Below are 15,668 nucleotides of genomic sequence, written 5' to 3' on the forward strand. Positions count from 1 at the left end.
ACCGGATGGGGAACGCCCGCAAGGGGCTGTCACCACCGCTCTGATACGAATGTGCCACTCTCGTCGGTCGAGAGGGATAGTGAATCGGTAAGTAGTCGCTAGGTTTGAGGTGATTTTGAAAGGAGGTGAGAGGGTCGAGATGTGGAGGAGTCTGCACCATCTGGTGCATCTGCACGAGGGGCAACATTACAACAGCACCCAGGCAAAAACAGAGAACAGCCGCTCGCAATCAAAAGTCAGTCATAAACCGTAAGGAACGACGGTCCGGCAGCAGCCAGCGGCCAGAACCGAGAAAACCACGAGTGATGCAATCAGAATACCGTCGTCATAGCCTGCTGGTCAAAGCATGGCCGACGAGGATCCTGATGGGGCATCTGGGCTGGGAGAGGCGGGACTCAGCCAACGCCGAATAAGCCCAGGCCCCCGCGAAGGCTCAGGCTCACCGCAGTTGCTGACTGTCGACTGGCTCGCGGATGACGTTCAACGACGGCGGCCCCGGGATGGTTGTCTTTGTCGGCTGGTTGGTCTTTTGCGAAAGAAGGCAGAGATGACTGAAAAAGTCGAGGTTGAGCGTTGGAAGGGCCGAGGGCGACGACGACGAAGACGAAGATGATGAAGGTGGGGGATGTGGATATCGGATCGGTGCGGATGGTGCAGATGTGTAGGTTTGGTTTTGATTTAACGTTGGGTGGGAGTGGTAGCGGCAGAATTAGATAGAGTAGCGGTCGCACGGTAGTAGCAGTAACAAGCTAACCACCCTGTCGAGCCTGTATAGTGCTGTAAAGCAGAGCCCTGCCTAGCGCTTGCCCACCTGCTGGGTAGTGCTGGGTAGTGGGTAGTGGGTGGGAGCGGTAACAGGTTTAGTTAGATTGGACTGGCTTGGATTGGCCCGCCAAATGTGGATTTGGATTTGGGGGAAGGTTGATCATTGAAGGCATGCGTGTGTATGGTGTGGGTGAAAGAAAAGAGGTTTGTCGCGTTGGGGACAAGTTGTTGGCGGGATGCCAAATCCACACACAAGGTACACACACACACACACACACTCTCTCTCTCTCTCTCTCTCACACACACACAAGGACATGCATCCAGTCGAGCCAGGCAAGCAGCACACCCACTTCCACAGCTTATTAACAATAGACCGCAGCCGGTTGTCGTGCAGGTATTAGGTAGAGAGATAGAGAAAAGATGGATAGATGCGACTATAGGTGGTCAGAGCTGACTAGGCCAGACCAGTCCAGCTCAACATGGGATTCAATGTGAAAGTGATATTGTCTGTTCACAGGAGGCTTGTGACAGGTCGGAGACCATAAGCCAGCAACAAGATAATAATGAGAGACGGCAGAACCGACACGGGAATGTCAGTCAGCCAGCTTGTCGTAGCTGTCGTCATTCAGTCATCTACTCAGTCAGTCAGTCAGTCAGTCAGTGAGGAGTCAGCTTCTGGAGTTTCTTGCCCTGCTTTAGCCCGGGATTCGATAGCAAAGTTCTGACAGGTCTTGTGCTGGAGACAAGAGTCGGGCGAAGTGAGTGCTTTGTCCTTAGAGGAGACCTGCAAGTGACCGCAACTTCAGGTGGCTGATCCTGCCAGAAGCTGCCAAGTCGGGGCATTGGGTTGGGGATAAAGCCGTTTTACTCAGGTACCTTGCATGTAGTTTGTCGTCTGGTCTGGTCTAGTCTAGTCGTACTCTAATCCACCCAAGAGTCACTGTCTTAAAATGCTGCCTTGCGGTGTGAGAAAACTGAAAAGAAAGCCTATCACTTCGCCTGTGCGCTCAGGCACTGTCTAAGATGAAGTAAGGTAGGGTAAGCTATGAGAGGTCCAGCTAGGCACGGCGGGCGAATCTTGATGCCGTGGAACTAGAAATGTATCAATTGCGCGGCTGCGAGGTGTTGAGGCGTGTTTCGATGTGTTGTATTGTATGCACTGCTTAACTTTTGCTGCCAGGTTGGAAATCCTCCAGATCTGCTTGCTTCTAAGTTTGGCACCTCCAAGTGGAATTGAAGAGCGAGTTGAAGTGAGGGGATAAGGAAGGTACGATGCATTCTCCCAGGGTCTTCCTGCCTTACATTAACGTTGAGCCGACAGGAAGAGGCTGAGTCTGAGCCTGGGCAGCCAGCTCAGGGTCCCCATCGCGACTGCCATTCTCAAGACTACGCAGTAGGTACAATACCTACCTTAGCATACCTACTGTACCATCCCACATTTTCATCCAAGGTAATTTCCTCTTTAATGTCTCTCCCACACATGGCAGGCACGCCCGGGCATTCTTGCTGCCCTTTCCCCCTTCCAAATGTCTCTCCCCAGCTGCAGCTGCCAGGAACTGGAATGAAACTTGAATGTCTGATTACACCGTAAACCTTTCGGCCTTGATACCCACATTAGATGCCCATCGGCGTCCAGGGTGTCACTGGCTAGCGCTACGGCAACGTTTTTAGAGGGGCCGAGCGGCCGAGGGTGGTGGGCTGCAGGGCGTTGGTGGGCGTGGTGGGTGCAGAAAAAGGCAGGGCCAAGGAGGGGTCCCCTACAGCTGGGTGCTTTAAGTGCTGCTTACCTAGCAAAGCTAGGTAGCTCCATGGTGGTTGACCTGTTGGTGGGTGGCCCCAGGTGTGATGGCCCGCACTAGGCGTCCCAGGCTTCCCAGGACCAGACCAGTAACCGCCCCGGCTGCAGCCCACCCAGCCAGCCAGCCAGCCCGCAGCGGACTTAACCCAGTCCAACCTTCAAGCCGTCCGCCATCCGCCCCTCTCCCCCCTGCTGACTGAATGAGGCATCCTTGGCGGTCCTAAGTATGGGGGATCTACAACACTCCACGACGTAGAACCACGTCTCTACGCGCCGATTTGCACGCTCCATCACACCTGAATTGTACGATAATGCAAGGTAAGGTAGGGAGCTGCGCTTTGCGGGACCACTGTCCTGCATCTTCGTTCATACCCGGAGCGGCAGAGCAGAGTATGTGAGCTTAGGGCGCTGATGAGACATTGGCAGCTCTTCCGGGTTTCTGCTAAATTTGGCTTTGTCGCTGTGTCTTATTCAATATCTGAATGCTGGTATAACCCAGCTCCCTCCTCTCCTCTACTCTCCCAGGCCGTCTCCCTCCGACAGCTGTTGCCTTACATCATTCGTCCCGTCTCGATCCGCTTTACCCTTCATGCGGATGGGTGCCCAGTGGGTACATAAAACCAAGGCCACGGCAGTCTCAAACCATCTATCAAACCATGGCTGGCTGGGGTTCACCCTGTACGGGGAGAGCAGTCATCCATCGTCCGCGTCATCTGCAGCTTGCCCTGATAGGTAGCGATGGACGCTTGGATGGACCGGACACCATATAGTCTGCACTTGTACGACCTATCTACCTTACCCACCGTCGTTCTGCCGTCTGGGGAGGCCAGGATGTTGACCTGGCCATGTCGCTGCTCTGCTCAGCCCTAGGGTCTCCGGTGGGAGGCTTTATTGAAAGCCACTCGGCTCAGTACTACTGTTGCATGTGGTGATTCCTCAAGACACGTTTTGGCAAACAGTGGATGCAGCCTTGCATATCAGTCACATCCCGGGGAAGCCACTACGAATGAGGTTTCCGGAAGATCTCCGTTAATCCTAGATGGCCAAATGTGGTGGCTTACGATTCGTCACTCTCTCCGGGACAACTGCTTCCCCTTTTCAGAAGGGTCACCCTTACCTTGTTGTGAGTTTGATTGGAGGTACTCTCTGATATAGCGTAACCAAAGGTAGCTTGATAAGACGGGCATGTTGACCTCGAAAATGGACCTCAACCTCCACTGGCTCGAGAGCCAAGAAAGCCGCGGTGAGTATAGGGACAAATTCCTCTTCCTAGGCACCAAAATTGAAATAGACCATGGGGCGCTTGGTTCATATTTCAGAGTGTAGGCCAGGTGTTTCTCGTCGACGACTTGAACATGTCTTGGGGCAGAAGAAAAAGGTCAGTAGGTTTTCACACGAATGTGGTCGTCAAGACTTCGGCGAAATTTCTTTTTGATTTGCCGTTCATGGCAAGCCTATTTTAAGCCAGCCCAAAACTCCTGATGACATGCCAGAGAATCCCAAACCGCCCTCACCACAGGAACTTTACTCTTCGGGAACTGTAAATCATGGTCAGCCTTTCTGCTCTGCAGCTTGCAAACTGTCAGGTCACCTACTGTCAATCTCTCCAGCCTCAATCGCCTCGGTGATCGCCTTCGGGCTCTTTCCGTCTACCTGGCAGCCAACGCTGAATGCAGTTCCCAGAATCTCCTTGACGGTTCCCTCCAGAGTCTTAGAGAAGGACTTGAACTTCATCGTTCTCGCAATGTCGATAACCTCGTCGAGTGTGATGGACTTGCTGTGCTTGATGTTCTTCTCCTTCTTTCGGTCACGGGGGGGCTCCTTTAGTGCCTTGATGACGAGAGATGAGGCAGTCGGCACGACAGAGACGGCGGCTTGACGGTTTTGGATGGTGAGCTTCACTGTGACGCGGAGACCTTTCTGTATGCCCAATTCTCGTAAGCTTTCTAGTTCCATTTATCCCACAGTCATCAGGTTGGAAAGTCGTACCCAGTCACCAGTCGCCTTGGCGATATCTTCACCGACCTTCTTCGGGGAGAGACCGAGAGGACCAATCTTGGGGGCGAGGGCAGATGAAGCACCGACTTCACCACCAGTGGCTCGCAAGGTACTATTTCCATCATGTTAATCGCGATGCTCGAATGGGCGCCAGTCCGGCCGCAGGTGCAATGCGTCGGGAGGAGGAGGGGCGGAGGGCAATCGTTTCGTACATCACCTTGACCTCATTGGGATCGAACTTGGGAGCTGCACGACCTCAGTTAGCGATTGATAGAACAGTGTATAGTCTGTGACAGTATACTCACGCATCTTGACGGCGGTTTGGGTTTTCTGTGTGGTGTCGATGCGGTACGTAAAGGTGAAGCCGTCGCAAGATTCCAGCCAGCGAAAAATGCGGGATTGTGGGAGGCGTGCCCTAAGGGAAAAAATTGGCGGCGAAACAAATTGAGCGAGGCCGGGATCCACTAGCAAAACTGGAAGATTGGAAGGAAATTCCTGGTCCGTGCGCCCACCAGCCACAGCAGCCACAGGCGCTTAAGGACTCTCACAACGAGCGAAGAAGCTAGCACGTAAATAGCATAGACAAGTTTAGATGCTTACAATGAGGTATTCACTAAAAGAGACGTCACTCTGAGTTCACGGAGGTAGAATTTGGTAAGAGATTCGATTTCTTGCGATGGGGAAGGCTATATCATTTCATAACTCAATACAAAGTACGCCCAGATCCGCAGTCACGCCGTCCGAAGCGATGCTACAACCCCGACCTAGTCTAGCTTGTTCCACTCACAGCCAATCTATAGGCATATGTTAGCAACCTGATAGCTCCAAAGGGGAGCTGACCGGGAAGAACCTACTTCATTAAGTGATCCATGAATGTCTGCAGTGACACATCATCCGTGAAGATAGTCTGAGCAGTCTGGGCTCCGACTCCGCCATACGCACCCGTAGTGTGTGTAGTCGAGGGGTTCAGCTTGGAAAGCAGGAATCGAGCTTGAGATCCACCTGCATCGCAGACAATGAAACGTGGCAGAGGAAATCGATCAGTAATAAGATCCTATAAACACATGAGTACATTATCATATATGCATAATGTGAGGATGACTTACTCTGGCGTCCTCTTTGGGTTGCTCAAGTAGCGACGCAAAGTTCTCGTAACCCTCTTGCTCCTGATAACCCGCCTTTCTCCACTCAGCAACGGTCTCGCCGTGGAAAATGAGAATGTGGAAGAAGGTATCGAGAAGCAGGATGTGAGTTGGCTGGATAGAGGTCGAATCAAGCAGGACGGGCTGACCGCCTTCCTGATCAAAAGTGTATGAGTCCAAGGTAGGTTGTATCATGATCAGCGAGTTGCTGACATCCTCGTGGTTTAAGACGTGGCGATAGAAGGCAGTCTCATCGGGAGAATTGTTGAAGACTTGCAAGAACTGACTTCTCCGAAGGTGGAACATAAACTGAGGGTAAAGAGTGAAGTTCTTCTCCAGACGGAATGAGGACGGATCATCCTTCCGGTAGTCCGCGAATCTTGAACATAGCCTGATGAGCATCCTATCAACCCAGCGCAACACATCTGGACCATCATCAACCTCCGCTTTGAACACTGCGATTCGCGACATGAGAACCGCAGCAGCTTCCTGGTCGAAAGACTGAGCGATAGCCGGGTCACCAGCCGGACCGCTGAGGTTTCTGGCAATCGTAGTTACGCGGAGATGGAATTGGCCAGATGAGTGCTGATAATAAGTGAGAAACTGCATCATTCCCTTTTGGGGGGTCTGCTGATGCTGAGACGGCCCGCCCTGGCTGGCGATTTCGAAATAGATACCATAGCTGGCACTAGGGTCAATGCCACACATCTTCCAAGAGCATGTGTTGCCAATACCACATTCGGTCTCGCCTACCGACGTCGACTTCTTATTAAGGGAGACAGCATGGCCAATCAACCCTGTTACCTTTAGTTCCTTGGTGGTAAGAACTTCCAGAACAGCGTTGAAGCCCATGAGCAGATTGTCATCCTCATCCTTCTCGAAAACACGAACAAATGACTGCTTGAACATAGATGATGTGAAACTATCCGTCAGGATCATGTGGCCGCCGGTGGAATTGCACAGACCCTTCATCTCAAGAAGACCAACTTGATCCAAGCAACCAGCGAAAATATCTATGATGTGACCGTTATGAGCAGTCCTCTTTGCAAGGTTGTCGTAGAACTTCAGCGCTTTCTTGTAATACTTGATGTTGTCTCTGTCGATGTCGTGGTGAGATCGCATGGGTTCTCTCAGCTCAGGACCAACAACCATTCCAGGCCCCTCAGTTGCCGGACCTCCAGCGAAGAGCATAATGCGGCCTCCGGCGTTCTGGAAGGAGGACTCAAGGAGACCAACGGCAACGCTCAAAGCTACACCAGTGCATCGCAGGTTTCTCCGGTCGTTGGCAACAGGCCATGGATCCTTCTGAAGTTGCTCCAGAGCCTTAGTTAGCTGGAACTCGCATTGTTCGATGGGAAGGAGGAAGCGGGCTGCCGGACCCATGGGCATTGGCCGGCCAGGCATGGGCTGCATGCCAGGTCGCAGAGCAGGTTGGGTGAGTCCAAGCATCTCCTGGACCTGCTTGGCAGAGTATTCTTTGCTACCACGGAAAACATATGACTTGGCGCACTCAGTGTAACCGATCTCATGAACTTGTGCCTACGAATGAGAATTAGTATACCTAGCCAGCCACAAAACTTAACAAAGATCGTGGAGCATACCATAGTGCCATAGGTGATCAGTCCGACAAGAGCATTGGCCGGCAGGAGGCTCAGGCTCATGACCAGAGACTCCTTGAGAGCAGTCAAGCTGTCTTCCTCCTGGCAAGTGTCCACGACATAGAGGAAAATAGGAGGGCTTGGGGCGGGTCGCGAAAGTCGGTACTCGATGGTGGTATTCGATGGGTGCAGCTCGGGCGGGATCGCATTGGCAGTGATGTCCTTGTAATGGGGAGGAAGAGGGTTCCTAGAGAGGCAGAAAGGGCAAATCCATAGCCTCGCGCGGACATCGACCTGGCTAAAGAGGTGTTAGCAGGTAACACATTGGCTTAGGGTCGCCTTCGTGCTCACCAGAAGGGGTTCAATACTGAACGGCAAGGCTGCTTGCAAGTGACAGGCTCGAACTGGAGGAGCGGCGTGTCGGGCTTCTCCTTCAGCGGGGTGTAGAGAGCTCCGATGGGCACGACCAGGCGGGAAGCTTCCTAGGCGGGATATCAACACGCTGCCCAGCTCGAAATTCCATCAGGAGGGGAACAAACCATGCGCGAGCTTGGGAAGACGTTCCAGCTGAGGCGGACGCCATCGCGATCCTCTACCTCGCTCCACTGCTCCTTCAAAGCCTCGTAATCCATTGTTGCGGTTGTCGTCTGGACAGCTCACCGCGATGTCTCGTGTTTGGGACAGTGCAGAAGGCTGAGACCGAAAATGTCGGGAAGTAGATGGGAAGAGAAAGACGGATGTTGCTGAGGAACGATCTAAGTCTGAGATTACTCCCTGCATGCAAGCATCACCCAGGAGGCGGCCACTGGTGGACAATGGTCGAGCGAGGAAGATGTGGCCAACTTCCAATATCAAGCTAAGCTGCCCCTCGAAAAGGACAAGTTCCACCCAGTTGGTATTTGGTGAGGTTTGTGGATTTCGGGCGATCGCACGCCACATTTCCCGCGCCACATGTGGCTTACACCACCTTGTCATCACCGCATCAAGGATCGCGAAACTTATCTCGGCGATCTCTCAAAGAACCCTTGACAAACCTACCAGTGAAACGCAGCAAATGTAGTGAAGATCTATAATACTTCAAGATATAGCAATAAGCTTTTTTGACAAGAGTATCATAACCTCCTCAACGAGGGATCACCGCCTGTAAACACTAGGTAAGCTCCTGCAACCAAGTTATAAACAGAATCTCCGAGACATCGATAATCCTCATCATTCAGTATCATCTTCCAGTATTGATTGACTATTCTGCCGTAATATAGGAGTTGATTTGTAGCTCCGTAATTCTCCATCACTTTTCTGCTTCGGCCTTCCCTAAGTCTTTGCCTCCGTTTCATTCCTATGTTACTGGCTTATAACTATTATTCTGCCTCTTAATTTAAGGGTGTGTCCGACTTCCAATTGAGTCAGATATACCTCGATCGCTAGATACTGAGAACTTCCACTATGCAAGTTTTCTACCAACAATTTTATTTGCCGTTGGTAGCCTTCTACTCATAATACTACCCCCAGGCCTCCTTTGTCTTGAGAACTAGGTCGGTAATGTTTAATTGTTTCAATTATTGCTGGATTTTACCCAGATTTTGCTGTGATCCGCACCAATAATCAATTCATAGATCCATATTAATTCACCTCCCGAAAGCGAGCAGGACCTCAGATCTCCGCAAGTGCGGTGATTAAAACCACAGCTCACTCTTCACAGCATTGCAACGTAAGTATTCTTTCTTCAGTCTATATACAAATCGCGGAGGTCTTTCCCATGGCCCACTCCTACCAGTTACCTACCATCATTAGTCTCTTGTTTCTCATAATTTCTACCTCTGCTGCTGGGACTTCCACATCGCCTTTCACCTTTCAAGAGAATGGTGGCGACGGTTATCAGCTTGGTGGGCCGGGCATAGCGCCTGAAATCAGGGTTGCCCCAGACGAATTTCCTGGAGTGATTCGCGCTGCCAATGACCTTGCCATCGACTTCGGGCGTGTTCTGGGAGTGAATGCAACGGTTGTTAGCGCCAACTGGAATACTACGGTCTCTACGAACCCACTGAAACCTATCATACTGGTTGGAACGGCTGGGCATTCAAGCCTAATCGACAATTTGGTTGCGTCTGGCAAGTTGACAACTGCTGCGATCAGTGATAAGTGGGAGACTTTCTCATATCAGATCATCCCCGCACCATGGCAAGGTAAAGACGCTGTCCTGACCATCAGTGGAAGTGATATGAGAGGCACCATTTTCGGTATATATGATATCTCCGAACAGATCGGAGTTTCCCCTTGGTATTGGTGGGCAGATGTTGCTCCTGTCAAGAGACAATACATTTACGCTCGTGGCCCTGCTGTGGTTCAAGGACCGCCGTCCGTCAAGTTTCGCGGCATCTTCTTCAATGATGAATCTCCCTGTCTGACTAGCTGGGGGCATGTAAATTTTAAGGATTCACAGTATGGTAGTCCCTTCATCACCGACTTCTATAAACGAGTCTTCGAGCTGGTACTTCGAATGAAAGCCAATTATGTCTGGCCTGCCATGTGGTCATCGATGTTCTATTTGGATGATGCAAAGAATGGCCCAACTGCCACAGAATATGGTGTGTTCATGGGTACAAGCCATCATGAGCCCATGGCAAGAGCCGATAAAGAACAATCAAGATTCCTGAAGGGGTCTTGGGACTGGCGAAGTAATAAAGCGAACGTGCAGAATTTCATGCAGGAGGGTGTCACCAGATCCAAGAACTGGAGCACCGTGTATACTTTGGGGATGCGTGGCTCCGGCGATGCTGCATCTGCTACTTTGACGTCTTCGGCGCTGGAAGAGGTCATACAATGGCAGCAATCAACCCTCACCAAGACATTGGAGCGCGACCTGTCGACAGTACCTCAAGCCTGGGTCATGTACAAGGAAGTTCCTGGATATTGGCAGAACGGCATGAAGGTTTCTAACGATGTTACCTTGCTTTGGACCGATGACAACAGAGGGAATATCAGGCGCATTCCCATTGCAAACGAAACTACTCGAAGAGGGGGTTCGGGGATGTACTATCATTTCGACTACGTTGGGGACCCGCGAAACTACAAGTGGATTAATAGTATTCAACTTACAAAAACCTGGGAACAGATGAGTCTGGGTTATAAACGAGGTATTAGGAACATTTGGATTGCAAACATAGGGGATCTCAAAGGCTTGGTGGGTCGCGACTGTTCTAATTTTCTTATACCATTCCCGAAGCCCAACTGATGATTCTTTTAGGAACTCCCCACCGACCATTTCCTCGCTATGGCATGGGATATGGATAGCTTCGAAGATCCATCAAGTACCACCCAATGGCTCACTAACTGGGCAGCTAGGCAATTCGGTGAGGTTATAGCTGCAAACACTTCTTCGATCATGACGACTTATGGCAAGCTTACGGCACGAAGGAAATATGAGGACCTAAGCACGTCCTTTGGGTTTAGCACATCCGTCTATGACGAGGCCGAGAATAATTACGGTGAGTGGACGGCGATATTGGAACACGCACAGTCTCTCTACGATAGCCTGCCTAGTACTGTGCAGCCGTCATTCTTCGAAATGATACTGCACCCAGTGCTTGCAGGCAAGACTGTCTACGAGATATACACTAAGGCAGCCGTATCGAGCAAATATGCAAATGAGCATAGAGTAAGTGCCAACAAAATGGTCAGTGACGTCAAGGCAGCGTTTTCGAATGATGCTGCCATCACCAAAAGATATCATAGTCTCCTGAATGGCAAATGGAATCATATGATGGACCAGATTCACTTAGGATACAACAACTGGCAGGATCCTGGGTCGAATAGCATGCCAAAGGTGACCTACGTCTCAAGCACTACAGCATCGAGGAGTGCTATAATGGGAGTGACAGTCCAAGGCACGACCAGCTACTACCCAACTAATCCAACTCTGACAATGAGTTCACCAATCAATCCTTACACTCCGGAAAAGCTGTGGCTTGAGATTTTTGCACGGGACAACGGCACCTTTGCATATACGGTAACATCCAATGCTTCTTACGCAAGTGTTAGCAATCCAGAGGGTAGTTTGACGGCTCCTGGAAATGGAACTGATATTCGCTGTCTCGTCAACGTTGATTGGGATAATGCACTGATGGGCCTGTCCACAGTAGCCCTCACGATCAAGAACTCCAACGCTGCGGGTACTTCTCCTGCCATTGTAAATGTTCCAGTCTACAAATTTGACATCCCAGCCGGTTTCAAAGGACACATTGAATCCGGCGGTGTTGTCTCGATCGAAGCATCCCACTTTGGTGCTGGTTCAGGGGCCGAGTACAAGACTATCCCCGACTACGGACGAACATTGTCAGGTGTAAGGTTCGACCCGATGACAGAGTCCCAAAAGCCAGCAGCAGGACCTGTTCTTGTTTATCCATTCTACACTCTCTCCAACACGACAGCAGCCAGCTTAACAGTATACCTCTCGTCTTCCGAGAACTCAAACCCGACAAGCCCAAATAGGTTTTCCTTCTCCATTGACGGCGCCAGCCCAACAACAGTACAACCTGTTCCGTTGGCTAATGCCGGAAGCGAGCCGTCGGGTTGGTCCACGGCTGTCATAGAGAATGCATGGGTCAAGACGACCAAGTTCGGAAATCTTGCGGCTGGAAAGCATGAACTCAAGTTTTGGCTGCTAGAGCCGACTATAGTCTTGACCAAGCTCGTGATAGATGTAGGAGGATTGAAAATCAGCGCTCTCGGACCTCCTGAAAGCAGGTTCATTGGTTCGTGAGAGTTGCCACAGGATAGTCAATTCACTTATGTAAACACCTCTCATGACAAGAGCCGTGCGTTCGGCTGATGTTTGCTCAAGTTGATATGAATCCTACACTTCCGCCGGGGTAATGTTTGTTCATTCTGAGTGGGAATCGCAACTTTTCAGACAAGGGAGTTGCTACTTTTGTCGAGACCAGCGGGGCTATAGAAATAAACAGAATCTTCAAAGCCCCGATCAGGTATTCTCAACCCTGGTTTCTGGTATATTCAACTGGCTAAAATAACGTTTATTACCCCGGTGGAGGTGTAGATTCTGGAGAATGCGAGATAGATTAAGGAGGCATGGGATAGATATATTTTGGGTACCCTTGATTCCAAGAGCGAAACCTCATGTAGTCTCCGAACTGGTAGGTAGCTGATGGGTTGCCGTCCTGACCAATAGACCCAGGCATAGTGATCAAGCCTAGTCGTTGTAATAGAAAGCCTAATTTGGATTTACACAAGTCCTACCTAGGTAGAAACGACTATTGCTGTAATGAACGAAAGCCGAAATCTGGAAGTCAAAAATCTCCCTCTCGAAACGATTGATTAAAGGTCGCGCCATCCATCGCAGATCAAAATGGATAACGGAGTACAAGCTTCGAAACAATTGAAATAAAATCACTACCAAGTATGTGAGCTGCTCGGAGCTCCTGTTAGTGCCCGAACTGACACCGTCGTGCTCGGAGGAAGTTGGTGCTTCCTAAGCCGGGGTTCGGTCGACTCGGTCGGTTGATTGATGACGAAATGTAGTTAACACTGAGCTCCCCGTAAATTTTATCGGCTAGTAAATCCATCAACCGCGCAACAACATCCGCTGTGATTATGGCAGTGCCGCACCTCGACAATTCCACCATCACGGCCATGTCACACAATTGTCGCGCATCTCTACTAAGATAGCAAGCGCTCGGCTTGTCACCTGCAAAATGAGTCCCGGGGCGGTGCGACGAGCAGTCCTGCTCCCGCAGCGTACCCTCGGCCTCGGTCTGACGGCTCAGCGAACATCGGAGCTGCTTCGCGATGGATTGACGCCGCAGTCAAGCTTCCCAAATACCCTCAGGGCCTCTGCTTCGTCATTCCGATCAATCTCGCACACATCGAAGACATATGCGAACTTCGCCACGTCGCGCATTAGCATTAGCATTCGCGCACGCTCACCTCTCTCTAACAGCCTCGTTCGATCATCACCGTTCGATGTCTTGCGTCCTTTCTCAACAGCTCAGAGTTTACAGCAAGAGGATACACAATTGAAAAAAGAAATAGCTACACCGAAAGATGCGAAGGTTGCAGAGACCACCAAATCACAAGGTGCGGACCAGGAGAATACGGCAGATTACTTGGACCAACATGGCTTCCAGAGGAGCGAAAAGGCCGACAAGGCAGCGCACATCAACATGAGCGCACGCCTGTCGAAGGAGGGAAAAACACAGGGACAGTCAGGCTGGTCAGAGGTCTGGCGTCTCATGAAGATCGCAAGGCCGGAGATAAGGTGGCTAGGCATAGCCTTCTTTTTCCTGCTAATCTCGTCTTCCGTCACGATGTCTATTCCTTTCTCTGTAGGACGGATTCTAGATTTGGCGACGAAGGGCCCGGTCGAGGATGCGCGGATACTGGGCCTGACCCTGACACAGTTCTTCCTCGGCTTCGCTGCCTTCATGACACTCGGCGCTATCGCGAACTACGGAAGAATAGTGCTCCTACGTATCGTCGGTGAGCGGGTGGTGTCTAGACTGAGAACGCAGCTTTACAGGAGAACGTACGTCCAGGATGCTGAGTTCTTCGATGCCAACAGAGTCGGCGATCTTATTTCCCGCCTGAGCTCCGACACAGTCATTGTGGGCAAGAGCATCACTCAAAATATATCGGATGGACTTCGTTCATTCGTCAGTGGCACTGCTGGTTTCGTTGCCATGGCATGGCTCTCTCCCAAACTAACATCTATTATCCTGCTCATGTTCCCGCCGATCGCGATTGGCGCGTTCTTCTATGGACGGATGATCAGAAATCTCAGTCGGCAGATTCAGAGAAATCTGGGTACTTTAACGAAAATTGCCGAGGAGCGGCTCGGAAACATCAAAACCAGTCAAGCATTTGCTGGCGAAATACAAGAGGTTCGGCGCTACAACAACCAGGTACGGAAGATCTTTGCATTGGGTAGGAAGGAGTCCCTCATTGCTGCCACATTCTTTGGCTCGACCGGCTGGGCGGGCAACATGACTGTTCTAGCACTCTTAATCGTCGGAGGAAACCTTGTTAGGAGTGGGACGATGTCTCTCGGCGACCTGACATCATTCATGATGTACACAGCATTTGCTGGATCTAGTCTCTTTGGAGTCTCAGGCTTCTATTCGGAGCTGATGAAGGGTGTAGGCGCTGCTAGTCGTCTCTTCGAACTGCAGGACAGAAAGCCTACCATCCCAGCAACAGTAGGTGTCAAGGTCACATCGGCGCAAGGACCGATCAAATTTTCGAATGTTACTTTTGCCTACCCGACTCGACCGGCGGTAAAGATCTTCGATGGTTTGGACTTCGAGATACCATCGGGAAGCAACGTGTGCATTGTTGGACCATCTGGAGGCGGCAAGTCAACTGTTGCTAGTCTTCTGTTGAGATTCTACAATCCCGTTGCAGGAAGCATCACCATCAACGGGATAGACGTCAAAGACATGAACGTGAAGTCCTTGCGGCGGCGCATCGGTATGGTAGCACAAGAGCCAGTGCTCTTCTCTGGTTCCATTGCGGAGAATATTGCCTACGGTCGACCACACGCCACTCGGTCTGAGATCATCATAGCGGCTCAAAAAGCCAACTGCCAGTTCATCAGCGACTTCCCGGAGGGTCTTGAAACGCAAGTCGGTGCTCGAGGTGCTCAATTATCAGGAGGTCAGAAGCAGAGAATCGCCATCGCTAGAGCACTGCTAAAGGACCCGGATATTCTTATCCTCGATGAGGCCACCTCGGCTCTCGATGCCGAGTCGGAGACCTTGGTCAACTCGGCGTTAGCTGCGCTGCTCAAGGGCAGAAGCACCACGATTTCAATTGCCCATCGCCTCTCCACGATCAAGCGGTCAGATCAGATCATCGTGCTCTCTAATGAAGGCACCGTGGCGGAGATCGGCAGCTACACGGAGCTGAGCGCCAACCCTGATAGTGCGTTCAGCAAGTTGATGGAGTGGCAGATGAGCGGCGGCGACGTGCCAGCGGACCATCGTCTGCGCTCAGACGGCCATATTACCGAGGCCGAAGAGATCGAGGAGGAGCTAGAGGAGCCAGAAGACGAGGAAGAGATCATCGCAGAGGAGGAAATCAAGAGGCAGTAATCGCATTGACCAGTCTCCACGCCACTCCCTTAAGTACGCATGCATTTCAGCGGCAAGGGACTCAGGAGGCACCTAAACTCCTATAGGAGTCGCGGTTGGTATCTACACTAAACTGACTGCGGGTAGAGAACGAGGCGCTCAAGCCAGTTCACATCGATGCATCCCAGAATTGTAGCATCTAGGGACACGCACGCACTCCACTCGGATAAGGGCTTGTATCTTAGAAAGATTGCGAGTCGAAGGGATTTGAGGAGACGGGATATTG

General features: G+C 51.2%; 3 protein-coding genes across 3 annotated transcripts; 1 reads left to right on the top strand and 2 right to left on the bottom strand.

Moving 5' to 3' along the window:
• Positions 1–4,087: 4,087 nt before the first annotated feature.
• Positions 4,088–4,870, bottom strand: UCRPA7_8339 (putative 60s ribosomal protein l12 protein; the record flags this gene model as incomplete). The annotated part of the gene is made up of 5 exons (XM_007920853.1): positions 4,088–4,101; positions 4,159–4,483; positions 4,553–4,673; positions 4,774–4,807; positions 4,867–4,870. The coding sequence occupies 5 exons, from the start codon at positions 4,868–4,870 to the stop codon at positions 4,088–4,090; spliced, it is 498 nt and encodes a 165-aa protein (XP_007919044.1).
• Positions 4,871–5,330: 460 nt separating this feature from the next.
• Positions 5,331–7,933, bottom strand: UCRPA7_8340 (putative transport protein sec23 protein; the record flags this gene model as incomplete). The annotated part of the gene is made up of 6 exons (XM_007920854.1): positions 5,331–5,355; positions 5,416–5,615; positions 5,668–7,242; positions 7,305–7,599; positions 7,653–7,783; positions 7,841–7,933. 6 exons carry the CDS (start codon positions 7,931–7,933, stop codon positions 5,331–5,333), a joined length of 2,319 nt encoding a protein of 772 aa, XP_007919045.1.
• A 5,076-nt stretch (positions 7,934–13,009) lies between these two features.
• On the top strand, positions 13,010–15,403 carry UCRPA7_8341 (putative atp-dependent permease mdl2 protein; the record flags this gene model as incomplete). Its single annotated transcript, XM_007920855.1, has 1 exon — positions 13,010–15,403. One exon carries the CDS (start codon positions 13,010–13,012, stop codon positions 15,401–15,403), a length of 2,394 nt encoding a protein of 797 aa, XP_007919046.1.
• Between the last annotated feature and the right edge of the window lie 265 nt (positions 15,404–15,668).

The sequence above is a fragment of the Phaeoacremonium minimum genome (genome assembly GCF_000392275.1).
Source record: "Phaeoacremonium minimum UCRPA7 unplaced genomic scaffold PA7_03_scaffold_592, whole genome shotgun sequence".
In the NCBI taxonomy this organism is placed as follows: Eukaryota; Fungi; Ascomycota; class Sordariomycetes; order Togniniales; family Togniniaceae; genus Phaeoacremonium; species Phaeoacremonium minimum.